Source organism: Sinocyclocheilus anshuiensis, unplaced genomic scaffold, assembly GCF_001515605.1.
Source record: "Sinocyclocheilus anshuiensis isolate Anshui unplaced genomic scaffold, SAMN03320099.WGS_v1.1 scaffold308, whole genome shotgun sequence".
Classification (NCBI taxonomy): Eukaryota; Metazoa; Chordata; class Actinopteri; order Cypriniformes; family Cyprinidae; genus Sinocyclocheilus; species Sinocyclocheilus anshuiensis.
The window spans coordinates 801,204-822,375 of record NW_015558619.1 but is presented as its reverse complement, the minus strand read 5'-3'; the positions used below and the strand labels follow the sequence as shown (position 1 = coordinate 822,375).

Genomic DNA, 21,172 nt, shown 5'->3' with positions numbered 1-21,172 from the left:
CAACGCAGCCGTTGCGTCACTGTAGAGCGCAGAGGATTATGGGTAGACAGCGGAAGTAAAATGGCGGAGGTGAAATGAGGGTAAGAGATGTTTGTGCATGAAATACAAGTAAAGCTCTTTTTAATTAAGTACGGAGAATCGTGTTATGATTTATGAGACTGTCTGGAGCTGACAGAACGAGTGTTTGCTTATTTCAGTTGATTTAATTATGAAATGTGGCATTTGAACGCACCGGCCTCAGTCAGAGACAGAACTAATGTTTACATACACTTGTGTCTATTTATAGTCTCACAGAAGTGTGTTTATCATTTACAGGCATATTTGTTATCCCTGCTGTCTTCATAAGCGCGTAGGCAGGTATTTCTGTCTATATGTTGGTGGGTTTCTGGTTATTTGTGGCAGGAGTGTCAATTTTAACATTTAAACTGTTTTCGTTTTGAGTTAAGAGGTACTCTAATGTGTTCAGCTGTAATTTGTGCAGAACTGAGAATTGTGCACAGTCTTGCCAGAATTATTCATAAATAATGCTTTTTGTTTACTGAGGTGTATAATCTCAGATCAGTGAGACTTAACGATCAATCAGTTCCGAAATAAAATACAAAACATGTGCTAATTGAATTTTGAAATAAGATTGTATCTAAGAAATGGTAATAATAAAGCGTAATGAAAGATTTACAAGCAGTTTTTAAAAGGTTAGGTGCTTTAGCCTATGTGTATTATGTGTATATTATTCTGTTAAAAAATAAAATATGTATTTTTTTAATTATAAAAGTTTATTTTTTAATTAATGAATTAATTAAAATATACAAACTGTTGTGTTGTAGCCTTTTGAAGGCCAGTCATTTTTGACTGTGGACATCAAATCAGTATAATATGTATAGTCTATATGTGTGTTTTCTATTAAAAATAACTATATATTTTTTATTATAAAAAATAATTACAAATTAAATAATTATTTATTTTAACTAAATACATTTATTGTATATCCAAATATAAAACAATATAACAAAAAATAAAAATTTCCAAACTCATATATTAACGTAACATTTTTGGATATTTGGTTAAAAACAGCATCTAATGTTTAGGTTGTTTGTAAACATGCATACACAATGCATTTCTATTGTACTCAAAATGACCATAAATGTATACTATGCAACTTTGAGTGAGAAACAACAATTTTAAGAAGTCATCATTAACTGAAAATCTTTCCCTCCGGTGAGCTGTAGACTGACAGGAGCATTGAATCAGTGAGTTAAACTTGAAAACTGGTTCATTCAAGTCATACAAGCGTATAAACATGGTTTATTGAGTACATACAAATATTCTGTTTCAGAACTATTGCAGAACGGTTCCTTTAATACAATGTTTAGGTTTGTAAATAGGTCGTTTTGGCTACTTCTTGTCAGGTCTTTTTTTATTTAACAAAATTCTTGTGCTTTTGCCACCATATTTTATTTAGAGTTTTGTCTCTGATGGTTGGAAGCAGAAGATCTTGACTTCATCCTGCGGAGGATCAGACAGCAGCATGGCAGATGAGGACGGTGAGTTGTGTTGGCAAACGGATGAGGAGATGATCTCTTCTGCACTTCTTAAGTGATGTTATTGGGACAGTCATCGGTAGATATTAAATGGTCTGCATTAGACATCAGAGATATTAACTAGCACATGTGTGGGGTGTAAGATTATAGACAGCCACACATCTCTGTAAGCCCAGGCTTCCTCGTGGTAACATAAAAATAGACACAAGGAAATGAAGACAGGAATGTTTCCATATTTCCATATTAAGTACACTGAATGATCAACACGTTGCTGAAAAACCTGTTGTATATAATCTACTTTACACAATCTTTATTCTTTTTTTATCAGGTAAAAAGCCTTTTAGTATAATTGGAAAAACATGGGGATGTTTTTACAATTATACTAAAAGGTTTTTACCTGATAAAAAGAATTCAGCTTGTGGTCTTTTCGCTGTGAAATATTTACAGATTTTTATAAAGCAAACATAAGAATAACTAATGTTGTTAGTAACATTTCAAGAGGAACACTTATTGGACTGAATCAGCTTAGGTTTACTTTATTATACATACATTTTCTAGAAAAATCATTTTTTAAGTTATGAGTATCATATATGATCAATCAGGCTTTTGATGAATATTTATTTGTTCATGTCTCAATTTTTATTGTATTCCATTGCATTATATGTTTTGAAACTACAGAGCTTTGATAATAAAACTAAGCATGTCATCTTTCTTAGCCATATACTGTAAATATCGGCATCTGTATATTACATATATACATATTTTTGCTCAGTTTGGGCCTCTGAATAAATTTGAGGTGTCTTTTCTTGGGTGATTCATATTCTACTGTATCATACTGCTGTATCATATAAGCCAGAAAAGACTGTTGTATCTAATATGGTACTCAACAAAAAACACATATGTACATTTTTTAAAGATTTTGTCTAAGGTTCAATAAATGGTTTCAGATTTCAAAAATGAGATTTCTTTCTATTATTTCATATTTCAAGTTTTACAGGGTTAAACTAGCATCTAAGAAAAAGAAGCACCCGTTCAGAAAGTGCAAGCTCAAAACATAAAACAAAAAGTAGCTTCAAACATGAATATATTGTGTATTTTATTTCCATATAATTGGACATATAACAGCCTATCACTGGGCTACAGTTCACAGCAGTCTATTTAAATAAAATTATTATTTATTCCACAATTTAATTAATCCTACTCACATGTCAAATTGACAGCCCTAATAAATATACAAATCACACTTTTGGTTCAAATAGACAGTTTTAATTATTAAAAACTATTGTAATTATACTTCTCAGTTTTGAGTGAATTCTAATATATTTTTAAATGATACTGTACATAGATGTATATAATCTGATGCATTTCTCACACTTTATCTGCTGTCTTGGATTTATTTTCTCTCTGTCAAGGATACATGAGATTCTTAGCTGTAGCATGTCCACTCAATGACACCAAATCTTGTTTTTCAACTTGCAGAGAAACCTGCTGTTGCTCCTCCAGTGTTTATGTTTCAGAAAGATAAAGCACAAAAGGTAAGACCAGCACTTCACTTCTTACTGCATGACTCGGGTCACATTTGTTCAATATTGGCCTTAAAACACCGATTCTATCCTCAGAGGTCAGCAGAGGGATCCAGCTCAGAGGATGGAGAGGGTGAGCTTCAGTCTTTTTAGCAGTCAACCCAAAATATTACTGAAAGTATGAATTTCACAAATAAATGTTTGGGACATATTAGAATATAAAGGAACACTTGTGTCATAAAGAAAAAGAGACCTGGGTATTTATTTATTCTTTATTTTATAATTGCACAGTTAAGCACATTAAAATCTGTTTGATGATTTAATAAATTAAAAGTAATTACTTGCTAAAATTAAATGAAAAAATAAATAATAATGAATCTAATTCTATAAAGCCATATACAGTTACTACAATTTAAGAAGGAAAGTGCTTATGTCATGAAAATGTTATTGTTAATGTTATTACAGATTATAGAAATCTTATAAACATGCCTCATTTTCTTTTTGAAAAATGTAATTAGTTAAATTATTAATGTAGTCATTATTAATGAAGTAATTAATTAAGTAAATAATTAAATAAAAATGTAATTAATGTTCGTTTTGAATTTGGGGTGAAAAACATCTTTGAAATGTGCTTGACAGTTTTTGTAAGTTTCATATTAAATAAAAATGTAATTAATGTTCGTTTTGAATTTGGGGTGAAAAACATCTTTGAAATGTGCTTGACAGTTTTTGTAAGTTTCATATGTAAATTCTCTCTCTCTCTCTCTCTCTCTCTCTATATATATATATATATATATGAGGACATGATTTCTGTATGAAGAATTCATGTATGCATGTGTCTTTAAAATTTAAATGTATTTTGTTTTTTAATTTCCGACTTTTCTGGACTTCTGTTTCTGTCCAGACTCTGATACGGCAGATGGCAATTACAACCCTGCAGCCAAAAGAGGAAGAACATCACCATTTACGCAGTTTCCACCAACTCATTCCGGTAATTCACCTGGAAGATAATTACAGGTTTTATAGTACATTTAGAACTTCTTCTGTTTAGCCTGGTTTCTTTCTTTTCCTTTTTTACAGTTTCTAAGAATAATGTTTTCATGCCATCCAGCTTCTGCCAGTCACCAACCGAAAACTCCGACTCAGAACCTGGTGAGACTCAATGTGCTTCAAACTTGTACCAAATCACACGTTATGTAAGTCAGTAAAAAATTACATTCACAGCCTGTTTGACTTTCATAATGTGACATTTATGAGTGAAACGGGATATTCAGTAAGAAAAAAGATCAAGACTGGAGTTTATCCATTGGGAATTGGGTTGGATTGAGAAAAATGCTCTGTATTTGACAGAATTAAAAATAAAAGTTGTTTCAGAAATGGGGCAAGTTATTACAAACCTTTGCACAAGACTAATATTGTGCATTAAAAAAGTAAGTAATGTCAGTTTTGGTTTCGTGTTGACTACTACTTTTTTTCTTTTTTTCTTCCCAGAAGAGAAAACTGTGGGGTTTCGCCTGAAACCCCCGACCCTAATCCATGGCCAGGCGCCGAGTGCTGGTGAGTCAGTGTTCAAACATCTGCTGTTTTGAACCGTCTGTTGATTAATGTCCAGTTGTGGTGCTTTCGTAAGATTGTTTATTTACATGATTCCATAGACGGTCACCATTTGAACTTTCTGTGCCAGAGACCCTCAGAGGGCCTGAGAGATGTCTTTTGATTGATTCGTTTCAGGTGTCCCCAGCCCGAAACCCAAAGAAGCCCAGCGCAGCATCCTGCGACCTCCAGTGCTGCAGCCCACTCCGGCTCGATCCCCCCCACAGAATGGTGAGTGCTAGGGTACACTAAGATGATGGTTCGGTATGTAAATCAGTTTTGAAGTCACAGTTTGGTATGTTTTCGGTACAGCAAGAGGGGAAAAAAACTAAACATAAATTTGCTTCTTTTTATTTTTTATTAAACTTGTTTACTGAACAAATTGTGGTTCTGTCTCTAAATAAAAATATCTTAAAGCTGCATTTAATTTCATTCACATGTGTTTCATAAACATAATCCTTTCTGGATTACAATCCGCCACCTGCAGGATCCTCACATGCGATAGCCTAGTAGCCAGGACAACTTCTTTATGTTTACAGACGTGACGTAATGACGCAGTGCCATGCTCGAATTTCCCGTGAAAACCTACCCGTACCACTCAAATTAGAAAACATTATTATAAGCTAACCGTTGTGAATCGGGCTAAAGTAAGGTGATAGTTTTGAACACTGGCTGGTTATGTACTTGCTCAAATATTGATTTCGGATCATTTTTAACCAAAAAAAGTTACGGACTGCAGCTTTAAGGATAATGATAAAGGATTAAGTTAATGTTATAAACTGTATAGGGAACCCAATTACTTGCACATTACTATAATATTAAAGGTTACAGTTAACACCAGAGCCTAGACTATTACATTTAATTAATATTTGTTTTAAGATACAATAATCAGCACTCAAATAAAAAAAAAAAAAAGTATGTAAACATGTAAATTGCCAGTTTTTACATTAACTAATTATAAAATGATGTTTCTACTCCAATTCGTTGTTGAAATAGAATAATTTACACAGTGTCTGTCATAACTTGTTTTTATGACAGATTTATTTACACATACATTACATAATCAAGACATCACTACCAGGTTAACATAACTATAGTGAATATATAGGCTAATATAGTGCACACATTTATGTTCATTTCTGTAGCGAACTAACCATCTGTGGGCACTGAATGGCTTGCCCGAGGCAATGCTATGTGACACATTGTTTACAAGCTGTTTTATCAATATCTTTCCATGGTTGAAACACTGATTGAGCTATTACATGAGACGTGATATGTTCATTCATGTCTATTTTGTGCTAGTAGTATAAAACTATAAAACTAAAACTCCGCTGCTGTTTTGCGATCAAAGAGCATCAGAACCGCATTTATTGTTTGAATTTCCTGATAAATTGGACAGAATTTGAAAGATGAAAAACACAAAGCTTATGGCAGTTATTGGACAGTAGATGAGCTGTATGTCCATTAAAGTTTTATTCATGCATCAACTGAAACAGCATAGACTAAACGATCGGTCTTGGGATTTAAGAATTTATATTGATTCATTAAAACGAAGACATATAAAACTAGGAGTTTCAAATAAAGTTCCTCATGTGCGTTGTTTAAAACAATGCTACATTTGTTCCGTACACATGCACACCGAACCGAAAAACGTGTACTGAAAATATTCAGTATGAATGCGTGTATCGTTACACCCATAGTGAGTACATGATGAATATCAACTCAAACAGATCAGCTGAAGGAGAACCTGAACTAAAAGCTGTAGTCTGTTGTTTCAGCAGACTCGATCGACAGCAGTTCAAACGGAGTGAAGAACCTCTCAGATGGAGGAGCAGAATGTGAACGTAACTCAGAGACGTCTGCTGCTGGCACACAGGATAATGACGTGTCACTGGTAAGACGTGACCGACAGCAACCCATGTCCTAGACAGCACTGTTATCTACTTTAATTTATTGTCACAAAAATCTCTTAAAGGGATAGTTCACCCAAAAATGAAAATTGTCATCTTTTACTCACCCTCAAGTTGTTCCAAACCTGTATGAGTTCTTATCTTTTTTTCTCTTTTCTTCTTCTGGACATACAAGAAGATATTTAGAACAATGTGTGCAACCAAACAGCTGCCCCCATTGAATAGTATGGAAAAATAATACTATGGAAGTCAATGGGGACCAGAAACTGTTTGGTTACCCACTTTCTTCTTTTGTGTTCAGCAGAAGAAAGAAACTCTTACAGGAGTAAATGATGACAGAATTTTAATTTTTGAGTGTACTATCCCTTTAAGTGCACTTTGGGAGGAAATCGATTAATATTTATTGTATTATTTTGCTTAAAAAGTGTATTTGTGCTATACTTTTTCATCAAATGCCACTTTGTTTGATATTTTGTTATATAACACAGATATTCATATTCATCTTGAAGTGTGGCATTAGTGTCGACATATTTTTCGGGGCCACTGTAATGTTTGCACTCTGTTTTTTTATATTTGACAAATGTAAGCATGTTTAAACGCAGCATGGGCTATGGTCCAAAGGCCAGACAAGTCTAGTTTTATTTCACATGGCTGTGGCTTCCAGAAAATACTTTATCATCTTGTTCTGAATGTCTTCGTTTTGTTTGGCTGACCCCGTATTTCTAGTTGAAGCTCTGACACATAACTATAGCAAAGTGAACAGGATATGAGCAGCCTGGTCACACTTTTAAACTTAAATGACCTTTTGTTATTTCTTTTAAGGTAAAGAGCAACAGCACTTTTGGGCACAAAACAGAAGACAAAACTGAAGGTGCCCCAATTGAGAGCAGTTTTGTGTTTGGACAGAATATGAGGGACAGAGCAAAGGTTTGATTCATCTGCGTCCGATGTTCTCTGTGTGATTGTCTCATTCCGATTAGGGGCTGGGTTATACACTGAATATTTCCTGTATAGTTCTTTTGCTGGCAATATAAAAATTAAGAAAGGATTTATTTAGTTTCCTAGTCTTTGCTGTGAGTATGGAAGCATTCAGACAAATGTTTTCATAGCATCTCTTATTTAAACTTCAATAGGAAACTTTTTAAATTAATTTCATGAATAAGTTAAAAACATTAATGTCATGTTAAATTTGGGGGGTTGATTGTTTTTTTTTTTTTTTTTTTTTTTTTTTTTTTTTTTTTTTGAGAAGATAATCGTCTTATTCAACAGGAATGCATTAAATAAGTCAAAAGTCGCTTTAAAGATATTTAATACAAAGAATTCAGAAAAATGTCTCTATCACTATTTCCACAAGAATATTATGCAGCACAGCAAATCAGCAGCATATTAGAATGATTTCTGAAGGATCTTGTGACACTGAAGATTGGAGTAATTATGCTGAAAATTCAGCTTAGATCACAGGAATATTCAGTTAGAAAAATTTATTTTAAATTGTAATAATATTTCACAATATTACTGTTTTCACTGTGTTTTTGGTCAAATCATTGCAGCCTTGGTGAGCAGAAGACTTACTCTATATTATTATGACGGTTCATATAGATGACAAATAATAATGAATTAATCACTTTTCATCATGTTATTTAAATAAAAAGCAGTTGGGAAGGAGATGCCTTGATGATTTTAATTGGTTTTAGTTTTTACATGATAAAAGTTTGATCTGTTTAGGTTACAGTAAGTGACAATACAGTTTGGTTGATGTGATTGGTTAATGCTGAAAACCACTAAATGACAAAAATAAACCATTTCAGTGCAAATATGTAGGAGATATTATTTTATTACATTTATGATTATTTCATCCTCTTTAATGTATTTTAAACATAGGATATTTTAAAAAGATCAAGATATCATTTACCTGTATCGCCCAGCCCTAATTCCTAATAAGTATTTTTTAAGTTCTGACTTTATTTAGTAAAAATTGTTTCGCTTCTGTGTTGGTGTTTTGTCTTGTTGATTGAAAGTTTAATTGTATTTGCTGCAGGTGGCCAACAGCTGTGTCTCATCCGAAAGTGGCGATTCAGAGGAAACAAATTACTTTTTGCAGTATATCACTTCCAGGTACTGCAGCTGAAATGTTCATGTTAATTTTTAAAGACATTTTTACAGGTCTCCTCAGGCAGAAACTTGTAACTTTTCTTGGCATCAATATTGTTTCTGGTAGTGCACAAAAACCTGACAGCAGCGATGCCAACAGCGTGAAGTTTGTCTTTGGGCAGAACATGTTGGATCGTGTCTTGGTAAAACAGTAAATTCTGTTCTAAACCTTGATATGTCTGTCATGATTTGGCATGGTCAGGTTATCATAGATCACAGTTCCTGACATATTTATGTATTGCACGCTTATAGGCACTGCCAAAATTCAGCACTGAACCTCCAGGGAGCAGCAAAGAGCCTCAGTCAGAGATGGGCCTGTTCAGCCAGATTTCTTCCTCACACTATCAAACTGTGGAGAAGAGTATGTGTTTTTTGTGACTTTTATTTTTTTTAATCTTACACAGAGTCTTAAAAGCAAAAAAAGTGGCAGGATGTTAATAAAATAGCACAGTATGCTTAACTTGGCCACTAAAAACATACATATTTATGTTTTAATGTGCTGTAGGTGACAACATGAAAGAGTCTCTGGAGGAGTCGGCGGCGCGACACGAAGCACACAAACCACAGAAGTGTTTATTAGAGCAGGTGGAGGTCAGGACAGGAGAGGAGTCGGAGAGCAATGTGCTGCAGGTGAGAGCAGCTCACACATCTGATCCATACAGGCGAGCTTCAGAAACACATGAGAAGATGAGGCTCTTTCCCGTGTGTTTTCAGATGCAGTGTAAGTTGTTTGTGTTTGAGATGACGTCTCAGTCATGGGTGGAGAGAGGATGTGGAGTGCTCAGGCTCAATGACATGGCGTCCGCTGATGACGGCACCTTACAGTCCCGACTGGGTAATGCACTGCAGAGGTTATCGAAGGCCTTGGTCGTATAACCTTCACACTTCAATATTTTACTGTGAATTTGAATAGAATAGAGTGAATCACTAGTGTTTTGATAGTGGCCAGTGCCCGAGTGGCCAGTCATTGATATTAAATCCCAAAAGTGAAAGTTTTGTCATCATTTAATCATAATGTAATTCCAAGATTTACAAAAAAAGAGCACATGCAGAATGTCAGATCAAAACAGGAACAAAAAAATATCAACATAGAAATGGTCCATATAACTTTCACATCTTCTGAAGTCATATAATATACACTAGCGTTAATGCTCACCAGGGCTGCATTTATTTGATCAAAAACACAAAACCAGTAATATTGTGGAATATTACAATTTAATGGAACTGTTTTCTATTTGAATATACTTTAAAATTTAATGATAAAAAGAAAGTTCAAAAGAACAACATTTATTTGAAATAGGATTAATTTGTAACATTATGATTGTCTATACTGTGACTTTTGATCAGTCCAATAATCTTTGCTGAATAAAATATTTATTTCTTAAACTCATTCTGACCACCAACTTTAGAACAGTAGTGTCGGAATCACTCTGTGTTTTTGTTTATATGGAAAACAGAAGCTTCAAATTTCTGCTTAAACATTTCTTTGAATTTGATGAAAAAAAGAAGAGTCACGTGAGTTTGAATTGAACTGATGGAGAGTAAATGTTGACTACATATTTGGGATCGGATGAACTATTACTTCAAGACTATTTAAAGTGAGCCAATGAGATGCACAACAGCTAAAATTTACTGGATGCTTGTGTTATGCAATGTTTATACAAAACTCATTCAAAACAGCACATTTTCATTAAAGACGAGGCCACTTGCAGATTTTGTTACCGACACAAAGGGGTGCTAATACTTCTGTTTTATCTGCCTTGAATGCTCAAGTTAGTGGCTGATGCTAGCAATCTCAAAATGGACAAATACTGGTCAGTTCATTGATTTTTCCTATATGTCAGCCTGTATTAGCAAAAAATTACTTATTCAGTCACTTGTTTAGAAAAGAAAAATCTGCAGTGTTCTTGTTTACTGATAGCTGATCACAGTGTTTGTTTTTGGCTTGCAGTCATGCGGACTCAGGGAAGTCTTCGAGTGATCCTCAACACTAAGCTTTGGCCTCAGATGCAAGTGGATAAAGCCAGTGAGAAGAGTCTCAGAATAACAGCCATGGACACAGAGGAGCAGGGCGTCAAAGTCTTCCTCATATCTGTGAGAATGCACCGAATGATTATATAATCCCAGCTGATTTGAGTCAGTGTTGTGTTGCTGGTCTCATGTGGTCTCATCTCATCTCATCTCTCAGTCCAGCTCTAAGGACGCTGCGCAGCTCTTTGCAGCCCTGCACCATCGTATCCTGGCGCTGCGGAGCATCAGCGGACAGGAGTCTGACGGCCAGCCGGCCATCCGCTTCAGCGACGACGACGAGTCCCGCACGCCCCCCACAGCAGCCACGCCTGCTCCAGGTAATATTTCATATTGGTATTAAGTTTATGGTTGTGGTATCAAGATTATGGTTGTTATCTGCGCTTGTAAGATGCAAATCAAAAATATTTTTGTTGACATGATATTATCAGGAAATGTTTTATAGCAGCCACTCTTAACTGATTTGGTTCATGTTCAGGATTCACAAATCCAGCATTTTTTGTCTTACAAAACAAAAATTTGATTTAAATCAAATTTAAAATGTATTCATATTACATATAAATATATAAATATTCATAAAAAAATATATATATATATAAAGAGAGAGAGATAGATAGATATTTATTATTTTTATTTAATTATTCTTTTGAAAATTCAGTAATTTGTTGTCCACAATTGTTAATTTATTTAACAATACATTAAAAATGCATGACTTCAATACATCTTTTCAATAATATGCATATAAAAAAAAAAACACTTGTCCCTTTTAGACTTGCACTCTATTCATTTGCTGCTTGTTTTCTTAAAAAAAAAAAACTAACACTTGCTTTCTAATCTTTTTGTATTCTATCTGTTTTTCATTTATTATACAATTAACAAAAGCAAAAAAGACCTCTAACACTAGCTTGGTCTTCTTTTTCTATTCTATCTGTTTTCTTTTTATGTACTATATTATTTAATAAAAAACCTTGCTACGTGAACTGCGTTAAGCTAACTGATACTTGTTATAACACTTGTATATCATTGCTCTTTTGTTGATTTTGATTGCTTCCATTGTGCTCATTTGTAAGTCGCTTTGGATAAAAGCGTCTTCTAAATGACTAAATGTAATTTAATTAAATTAGATTTTTGATGTTTTTGGGTGGCGTAAATTCAAAAACAACCAGGAAATATTGATATCACGATAAAGAAAATAAGCCTCATTAAAATAATTAAATGTCTAGTAATTTGACAATCTTTTATTTTTGTCTCTCTATTTTTATTAGTAAAAATAATTGATAATGATTAATAATATATATATATATTTCTTATGGAAAAGTCATGGAAATTTTTACAGTCCTTAAATGGAAACTTGCAAATGTTATAGAAGTTTTGAAAACCACATGAACCCATCATGAATCAAAGATTACATTCAAGAATGTGACACATTTTTAAGTAGATTTTTAATATCTCCTTTTATATATATATATATCTCCTTATATGTGTGTGTGTGTGTGCGTGCATATGTTTGTATTTATTTTTTGTGTTTGTTATTATCTGTGCTTTGCTCATTTAAACCTTTTTTTTTTTTCAGGTATTCCAGAGGCAGGTGTGTGTCCATCCACAGGTGACACATAGTGCTGAGCCTGCTGCTGATATTCATCCCACAATGCCTCACTGCAGCCCTCTGATCCCCTCAAATACTATGCAGGTGTTTTTTTCTCCAAACTCCTTCAGGTGTACTGTAGTCATGTGTTCAGCTGGTTTTATTTATTGCATTGTAACAGCAAAAAAGCTCATCTTCAGGACTGGACGCATAACACTTTCAATGTCATCATATTGATGAAAATGAGAGGCTCTTAGTGTTTTAGTAAACCGATTTTCCATTCTAAATGTGAGACTTAATTACTCGCACAGAGTTAACAGAAACCAAACACGGATGTTTGTTGTCCCATCTCATCTTCCATCACAGTTCTGCTCAGTTTCAGCTGTGTTGTTAAAATCATCCGTCACTTTCTCACTTTAGATCTCAGAATGACTTCAGATGAGTCCTGGGATGTGTAAGCGGCATTTAATGTACTCGTATAGTGCTGTAGAACAGTACAATATTAAAAGAGAGCTGATCGTCCATGTGACTGCTCTTATATCAATTTTTCTAAACATTTCAGAATCAGAAACTTTCACACTGCAGCTTTAAGTGGACCTAATTTATTATATTATGCATATTATATCAAATTTGTTTAGTCTCTTTACTTAAAGGAAAAGTTCACCTATAAATGAAAATTCTGTTCTGACAGAAGATATTTTTGAGGATTCTGGGTTTGGATGCATAAACAGTGAAATGTTTCAGCTTTTACATATCATTGCAGTGAGGTTGACCATTGTACAAATACTTACTGTAAATTATTCTCCAGTTTCAATGCAATAGTACCTTTTCACACAGTATATTTTTATGAATATGTCCTGTAAATCAAGTTAGTACTGTACATAGTTTAGGATCAAAAGTTTTATAGCAAAATGTCTTAAGGACATTAATTACTATCATAAAATGGGTTCTGTATTGTCTGTTACTACCGTAATACTATATACAGTGGTTTTCACCTAAATATTTAGTTTGAGGAGTTTTTTTGTCGTTAGATTAGTGAAAGATTCTGTGCCCTGTTTCTCTTATTTAACAGATACTTTGTTTAAAAAAAAAAGTTGCACAGCATATCTTACATTTTGTGATTGCGCAGCTGTAGAACTGGCCTGTTGGGGTGAATCTCACAGAATCTGTCAGGGTTGTATTTCACACTAAAATAAGATCATTAAAGGAATGGTTCAACCAAAAATGAAACTTTGCTGAAAATGTCCTCACCCTCAGGCCATGATGAGGTTGTTTCTTCATGGGAACAGATTTGGAGAAATGTAGCATTGCATCTCTTGCTCACCAATGGATGCTCTGCAGTGAATGGGTGCCGTCAGAATGACAGTCCAAACAGCTGATAAAAACATGACCATAATCCACAAGTAATCCACACCACTCCAGTCCATCAGTTAACATTTCGTAAAGTGAAAAGCTGCATGTTTGTAAGAAGCAAATCCTTCATTAAGACATTTTTAACTTCATGTCCATTGCTTTCTCCAGTTAAAAAGTTGTCTCGTCTGAATCAGGAGAGACGTATGCACAGATTTAAAGCACTGTTTAAAGGCAAAAACAATCCAAAACAGTTCTAATCAAATCTGTCAGTGTATTTTGGTGTGAAGACACGGATGGAGTCCATTTTTATTATGCATTATGAAATCATATTTTGGCCAGAAGGGACAGTTTAAAGTTAAAATGCCTTAATGATGTGGATTTGTTTCTTACTAACATGCAGTTTTTTGCTTCACAAGACATTAACTGATGGACTGGAGTGGTGTGGGTTACTTGTGGATTATGGTGATGTTTTTATTAGCTTTTTGTACTCTCATTCTGACGGCACCCATTCACTGCAGAGCATCCATTGCTGAGACACTGATGCAATGCTACATTTCTCCAAGTTAAGAAGGGTGAGTAATTTTTAATGTGTGTGTGTTGTGAACTATTCCTTTAAGATGGTTTGCATTGTGATCTTATTTTTCTAGATAACTTTCATCCAACCTTAATTTTCAGCCTACTTTAGTATGAAAAAAATGCATCCTATTTATTGTAATGTAAAAAAAAAAAAAAAAAATTAAATTGAGTAAATCATGGTAGTATTTGTTGTACTGCTTAATGTTTGTTAATTTGATTGATAAAAGCCATTGTGGCCAGACAGGATGTTTTTAATCCGTCTTTTAATTGTCAATTTATCAAAATATTATTAAAATAATGCCACAATATAAAACATATCAGCAGACTTAAATTAGGCTTAATTTGTATTATGTTACATATACAATTCGATCATATATTCAATTATATTACAATAATTTTAATAAATAATTATTTCGATCAATAGTTCATAAATTTGATTCATTAATCACTAGTTCATTTGATTTTGGAGTGATTTTTTGTGAGATTTGCTGTTTTATACAGTTTAAAACGTTTTTAAGAAGCAAAACCTGATTCATCTTAAGTTATAGAAGACCGTTTGTCAGCTAGTGTGGGTCATTACACATTATTGTAATATAATTATTTATATTGTAATATAATTACAAATTATGTATTCATATTGTAATATAATCACAAATTATTGTAATATAATTGAATAATATATTTAATATAATTGAATAAAATATGCAGTTATATTACAATAATTTTAATAAATGATGTTTTTAACCTACAGTAGATACATTTTTTGTGAGATTTGCCCTTTTATACAGTTTCTTGAAGAAACCGAACCTGCTTGATCTTAAGTTCTAAAGGCAGTTTGTCAGCTAGTGTGGGCCAGATATCACTCATGAGACACATTACTGCCAAACAACAAGCAGAAACCTGTGACTCTCACACAATGTAGTTAAAGAAGGGCCTTTCCCACTCTGCTGCTGAATATCCTCAATACACTGCCAGTGATAGGTACTCAAGTGTAGCATATTCACAAAATGTGAAACTAGAAAACAATGTATGGTACATTGACTGTTTCTGTCCACACATGCTGTAATGTGTCTGAAGCAGATGCTCCATCCATTGCTCCATCCTGCCATTCACATAAACATACAGTTGAAGAGCAGCATGTGTAGCGACTGACCATGTGAAAAAGATTAAAGAAAGTGATGGCATTATCATTCTTCAGTTGGTTTCAGTTTCACTGAAATATGTGTGTTCAGACGAGAACAGGTTACATTTAGTAATTTTACAGTAGGATATTTTTTATTTCAATTCAAATATTGTTAAAAATAAAACGAGAGCTATGTAGATATGTTGGTCAATATACTAAATTAGCCTTTGTTACAAATTTAGTGAGCTAAAAAATATTTTTTGTCCTGTTTGCAGAGGTTTTAGTGTTTATACCAACTATAGCACTTAATAGTTGTTTTGTGTTCATATTTGTTTTGTACCTGCTTTCCGCTTAACATTACATTCTGTTGTTTCGCTTTAGAATGAATGTGTTTCCATAGAGTTAGATGTTTCCCATCAATATGAAAGCAGTAGCAGAGCTAAGGGTTTACAAAACAGATGCAAGTTGATTGCTGTAAATGTCTGTAAATGTTTACATTCAGTGTGTTGCAGCAGATGTACTTTAGGACACACTCCTTTTTTTTCTTTTTTGGGTTGATTTGTGTAGACCACAGATAGACTGTGAATGCGCCGGTGCTATTTCTGGTCCAGACTAGCTCAACTGCACTGGTCTTGTGGTTTAAATATACAATTTTGCTCTGGTGGAAGCGTTTAGAGATCATTTAGAAGGGCTAGGCTGCTTCTGGACTGTTGATTTCACTGGAATAATTACGTCTTTTTGTTAACCATGATGTTGAAACATGTAATGGTGGTCAAATGTGGATATATATTTGATCTGTTGTGTTTTCCATTGACCATGTGACCAAGTTATAAAACCCTGGAATATGCAAATAATTTTGTCATTTAATTTTTTCCTGTTTTTCATTTTCATTCATTATTCATCCAGCATCTTGTTTTTCCCCACTGGAAGACTTTATTGTGTTCATGTTTGCAATTAAAATTATTCAGACCATTTCACTATTCCACCTATACATGTCTGCTGATTCTGCATTATGAAATATGATGCTGTTTCTAAGTCACATCATTCTGCCACTTGGAAACCTGTACCGCCTTTGATTCTCTAGAAGTCTCTTCTTCCATTCTGCACTCTGTATGCTGTGTATGATTGTTCCTCAATTGTCAATATTTTGTTCTAAACTGTTTTTGCTGTTCAGGTAGCAGTTTATTGAAAAGTGGACATCAGTAAACAGTCACACAGTAGGGTCATGAAAACTGTTATACAAAAATTGGCTCTGTGGGGTAAATTGATAATTTTCTCTTTTGACTCATGATTTCAATGGAAGGCCTAGTCTGGCCAACAACATGCTATTTTCTTCATAAGGTTAACCTCAAATGTGGAAAAAAATTATAAAATAAAAGAATAAAAATAAATAAATTATATATATATATATATATATATTTTTTTTTTTCTTCATTAAAATAAGATATATATAACATTGGTGGTCAGTTAAAATGTCCATCACAGAAGAAGATAGCATACACGATGGTCACATGGTGATGTGATGAACCTTTTTTAGAGGTTGTTCTTTTTAGTGACATAGTTGATGAATTTTATGGACAAAATATATAAAATATAATATTAAACTATACTACAATAAAATATTTTCTGAAAGAAAATTAAATATAAACTGATGTTTAAAAATATTTTTTCTGAAGTATTTTTATATTTGTTTTTATTTTATATTCATAGGACAGGACATCATAACACAACATATAGGAGGACAATGTGATTATGTCAAGTGTGGGTGCTAGGTTGTTTTGTGCATGTGTTTATCTCCATCTTGTATGTATCTTATATATGTAAGTATATAAAGCAGAGCATTTAAAGGAGAGGAGAAATGGAATACACACACACATACACATACTTGCATACATAAACTTATACAGGGAAAAGAAAAAATACATAAAAAGTAGTTTTAATTTTATTAATAAATTTAATATGAATAATGTTGAATGTAACATTTGAATTATTATTATCATTATCTTAAATTATAGACCCACTCGATTAAAAAAAATTAAAGTAGGCTGTTACGGGGCTTTAATCAGGGTATTTTCAAGTGAACTGAGACAGGCTGCACAAACTAGCCTATATAATCTATATACACACACACACACACACACACACACACACATATATATATATATATATATATAAACAATAAAATGTGATTTTTCCGAAGAAAATTGTTAAAAAACAATATATAATTGTCAACAGTGGACATGAAATGTACCTTATAAAATGACTCAAATGCATGGAGATTTAAGCTACAGTATATAAAGATGTCGGGTCGGATTTCGCGGGTAATGTCAACTTTACGTCATTCGTCTTTGCGTGGCTATGTCACGTCCGTAAACAAAGAGAAGAAGGTCCGACTGCTACAGCGCGTGTTCAGTGAGGTGGGAGGTGTGTTTGTTCTGACAGGTTTTCTTTTCTCCATAACCAACGAGCAGAGTTGTTATCAGTGAATTGTTTAAAAGTTTACAAGCAAAGGGGAAGGTGACAGAGCCAAACCGACCCAGAGATGGACTCTTTCTTGCTCGACAGGTAAGATAGGCCTATATGGATTTTTTTTTTCTCATTAGGGCTGAATCTCTTTATCGTCATTTTATTTTATTTTAGATTTTGGCGTTATTATTGGCTCCAAAAGTCGGTTATTTGTAACAATGGGTGAACAGATACTCATCAAACCAGCATTTTAATTTTCGCCGAAGAGCTAAAGCGAAGCCCAACTCAGATTAGTTTTAGGCGTCAACCGCTACAGCTCCTACAGAGAGAAAAAAAAAGTAAATCGTGCGCACGATACTTAAAACGAGGTAACGAATTAGTAAATCGTGCGCACGATTATAATATTAATTTGAGTTTGAATTATTTCGGAATTTTACCTGAATATTTTCTTAAAGCTTGCAGCTAAAATGCAGTATTAATATTGGTAAATATCAAGTCATTTTCACTAAGGAATGGCGCCAATAGAGTTTGTAGGAAATAATTAAGTTCGCGTAGTGATCTGAAAGCGCTGCGAATAACAGAAAATATCAGACCGCTTGATGGCGCAATTTACTAATTAAAACCGAGTATTCTAAAGAGCCATGTAATTAAATCTGTCATGGGATATTTGATTACAGTCTATAATTTCACTTTGGTAATGAGCGAATATGAGTAGGCAGAGGTCACATTGTGGTCTGTAGGCTACAGGCAAGTTCAAATCCACTGTTTTCTTCCATTCTCTCACGTTTTAATGGTTTAAAGGTCAAAGCCATTTTGAGCAAGTTATTTTAACTAATGGATGTTTGGAACCCTTTGTGTAAGCTAATTATAGCTTCATTCATACTATAACTACATGCAAACACAAGCATCTATTTGACAGTTGACTTTGTTGGCTAACACAAATAGCCAACAGAATAACAACAGCTATTGACTGCATTCTGTTATTCTGACAAACTACAGTTTAAGTGAAGGGATTTAAACGTTTAAGCACTCTGCCATTTTCTACATTGAGATCTCATATTTTTACTTTACTGCTCATATAGTTCATATGGTGGATCTAAATAATTGGACAATTCTGGACACACACACACACACACTCAAAAGAATGGATCAAAATGTCACACAAACTGGTTATTAACCATATGATATGTGCAAACAAATGATGCAATGCAGCAATCCCAAAGTGGTTTTCAATGGATGTATGAAGACACTTCCCCGTAAGTTCAAACAGGTGTTCTATCAGAGATTATTAATGCATGTTTTACAAGAAAATTCTGTTTCAGTCTTTCTACTTCAAAATTTTGTTTCATTCAACACATTATGCCATTTCATGCCGTTTTCTCTTTGTAATTAATTTGTGAAATTAACCTCATTTCAGAGTGAAAATTATTTCTACACCAAATTGTTTTCAGTGCATGAACATATTCCACTAAATTTTGACAACCAAATATACAGTTTGTTTTCATTTTGAAGCTATTGTGCATCTTTTTGTGAAATGTTTTGTTTAAAAACCATGTTTGTGTTATCTTTATTTAAAATAAATGCCACTTGGTTTGATATTTATATAATGCAAAGAAATTCAGACATTAAGTGTGGTTTAATTGTCCAAATATTTCTGGGGACAGTGCATATTTTAATATTTTTAAAATTAGAGTAATTTACCCTTACAAGTAAACATTATTTTTCTGAGAAATGAAATCTCCTCTATATATTGGCTCAAGGGCTGGGTTCCCCTCTAACCTGTCACTCGCATGAAACAAGTGCAGCAATTAGCCAGCACTTTCTACAATCCAATCAATTCAGTCCAGTTTTTTCTTGTACAATAAGCCGTTTCACTCTGATACAATGTTGACTTTGAGGTAACATGTTACATCTGTTCATTTTAAATCCTCTGTTGTTTAACTCCTTGATTATAATAAATTTGAAGCACTAAATGTTCAATTCTGTCATGAAGGCAAAAAAGCAGCGTGTGGAACTTGGAAATGTATTTGCAGCTGTAGATTTCAATTACAGTACATATCTTTAAAAGCCGTTTTCTTAAAACAAGTTTTTTTTCTCCTGCACTGAGTTAGAAATCTGAAGCAGCACTTGCATACACCAGACTTAACAGTTTGATTCCTATCTATATTCTGAAGGTTTTTACAGAGGGGTTTGTTCATTTATCATTTGCCTGATTTTCTACAACATTTTAATCCTAAATAAATGCTGTAAAAAAATCCAAAATCCCTAATATGTCAACAAAATTAAACAAGAATTTTGAAGCCGACTTCATCCAATGTTCTGATTTTTGTTCTAGAAATGTATGCAAATTGGTGCATATTTAATTAGACGATGCCTCATTTGCGTATTTAAACAAGGGTGTAGGTTTGATTTTGGCATTGGTGGGGACATAGCGGCAGACAACAGACGTTTAATTGTTTGATCAAAATTATTGCTTGGAGCAATTTAGTAGATATTGGTAGGGACATTTCATAGCATCCCTACTAAATTCTACACCCTTGTATTTAAACAAAATATTTCACTACACGTTACTGGACTGGACACTTGTGAACTTACTAACTTCACACATCCACCTTGACCCCAATCAAACCTGGTTTGATATTTTCTTATTTAGTGCAACAATGTCTTTTTAAAAACAGGATAAAGACCAAATACCATTTCTTTCTGAAAATTAGGGCTGCACGATAAATCGAAATCGCGATTCGACAGAAGCTGCGATTGTCATGCGTATCTTTCAGTGAAGCACGGTTCTATGATCAGCAGTAAATCTCCATCCAAAGGCCAGAGGGCGCTCTCGCGCTGAAACTCCAAATACGCCTCGCAGAAGAAACCCAGAAAATGCCTATAGCGGTAGCTGGATAAACAGAACATTTAACTGCTTTGATTGATTCAACGTGACTAATAAACAGACGATTATGACAATATATGGTTTATCTGAGTTATTAATATAATTTTCATTAAAATAAAGTATATTTATAATGCAATGCCTTTATCACTGCTTAGAATACTATGAAATATGTTGCGTGCCTTATTCTGTGTAAGAAGCTGCATCATCTCACAGAAAGATTTATTTCAAACACTCGACTGACATTATGAAGCGAGTTTGGAGTAAAAATATGTTATTAAATGTGGTATTTCAGATGGAGCAGCATTTACTTCACAGAACCATAGTTCACTGAGAAGCTATGCAAACAAGCTGTCATTATCGCAAACGATTTCTTCGACTTCAGAATCGCGCAATAAAATCGTCTGCGATTTTTTTGCGTAACTTGTCAGTGAACTACGGA

At 33.6% G+C, this 21,172-nt stretch overlaps 1 protein-coding gene and 1 long non-coding RNA gene across 4 annotated transcripts in view; both read left to right on the top strand.

The window, feature by feature from the left end:
• The first annotated feature begins 31 nt into the window (after positions 1-31).
• ranbp3a (RAN binding protein 3a) lies at positions 32-13,586 on the top strand. 3 transcript variants are annotated; one of them, XM_016476481.1, is made up of 18 exons: positions 32-80; positions 1,460-1,541; positions 3,018-3,073; positions 3,158-3,194; positions 3,966-4,052; positions 4,142-4,213; positions 4,553-4,618; positions 4,793-4,885; positions 6,436-6,548; positions 7,387-7,491; positions 8,603-8,679; positions 8,783-8,858; positions 8,968-9,076; positions 9,221-9,345; positions 9,430-9,550; positions 10,667-10,809; positions 10,904-11,063; positions 12,317-13,586. In XM_016476481.1, the coding sequence occupies exons 1-18, from the start codon at positions 75-77 to the stop codon at positions 12,358-12,360; spliced, it is 1,572 nt and encodes a 523-aa protein (XP_016331967.1). In that variant the 5' UTR covers positions 32-74; the 3' UTR covers positions 12,361-13,586. The 3 variants fall into 3 exon arrangements, with proteins under 3 accessions (XP_016331967.1, XP_016331966.1, XP_016331968.1); XM_016476480.1 differs by having other exon boundaries at positions 6,433-6,548; XM_016476482.1 differs by lacking the exon at positions 32-80 and adding an exon at positions 1,036-1,247 and having other exon boundaries at positions 6,433-6,548.
• A 4,027-nt stretch (positions 13,587-17,613) lies between these two features.
• Positions 17,614-21,172, top strand: part of LOC107680455 (uncharacterized) — a 14,772-nt gene continuing 11,213 nt past the window's right edge. The window contains exon 1 of the long non-coding RNA XR_001633152.1: positions 17,614-17,945. This is a non-coding gene — a long non-coding RNA (uncharacterized LOC107680455). The remainder of the gene's footprint in view (positions 17,946-21,172) is intronic.

What these genes read in the sequence shown, in the direction of transcription:
- ranbp3a (XM_016476480.1), top strand. An exon ending in TCGATCCCCCCCACAGAATG is followed by an intron (nt 4,886 to 6,432) that starts GTGAGTGCTAGG and finishes CTGTTGTTTCAG; the next exon opens with CAGACTCGATCGACAGCAGT. An exon ending in AGGATAATGACGTGTCACTG is followed by an intron (nt 6,549 to 7,386) that starts GTAAGACGTGAC and finishes ATTTCTTTTAAG; the next exon opens with GTAAAGAGCAACAGCACTTT.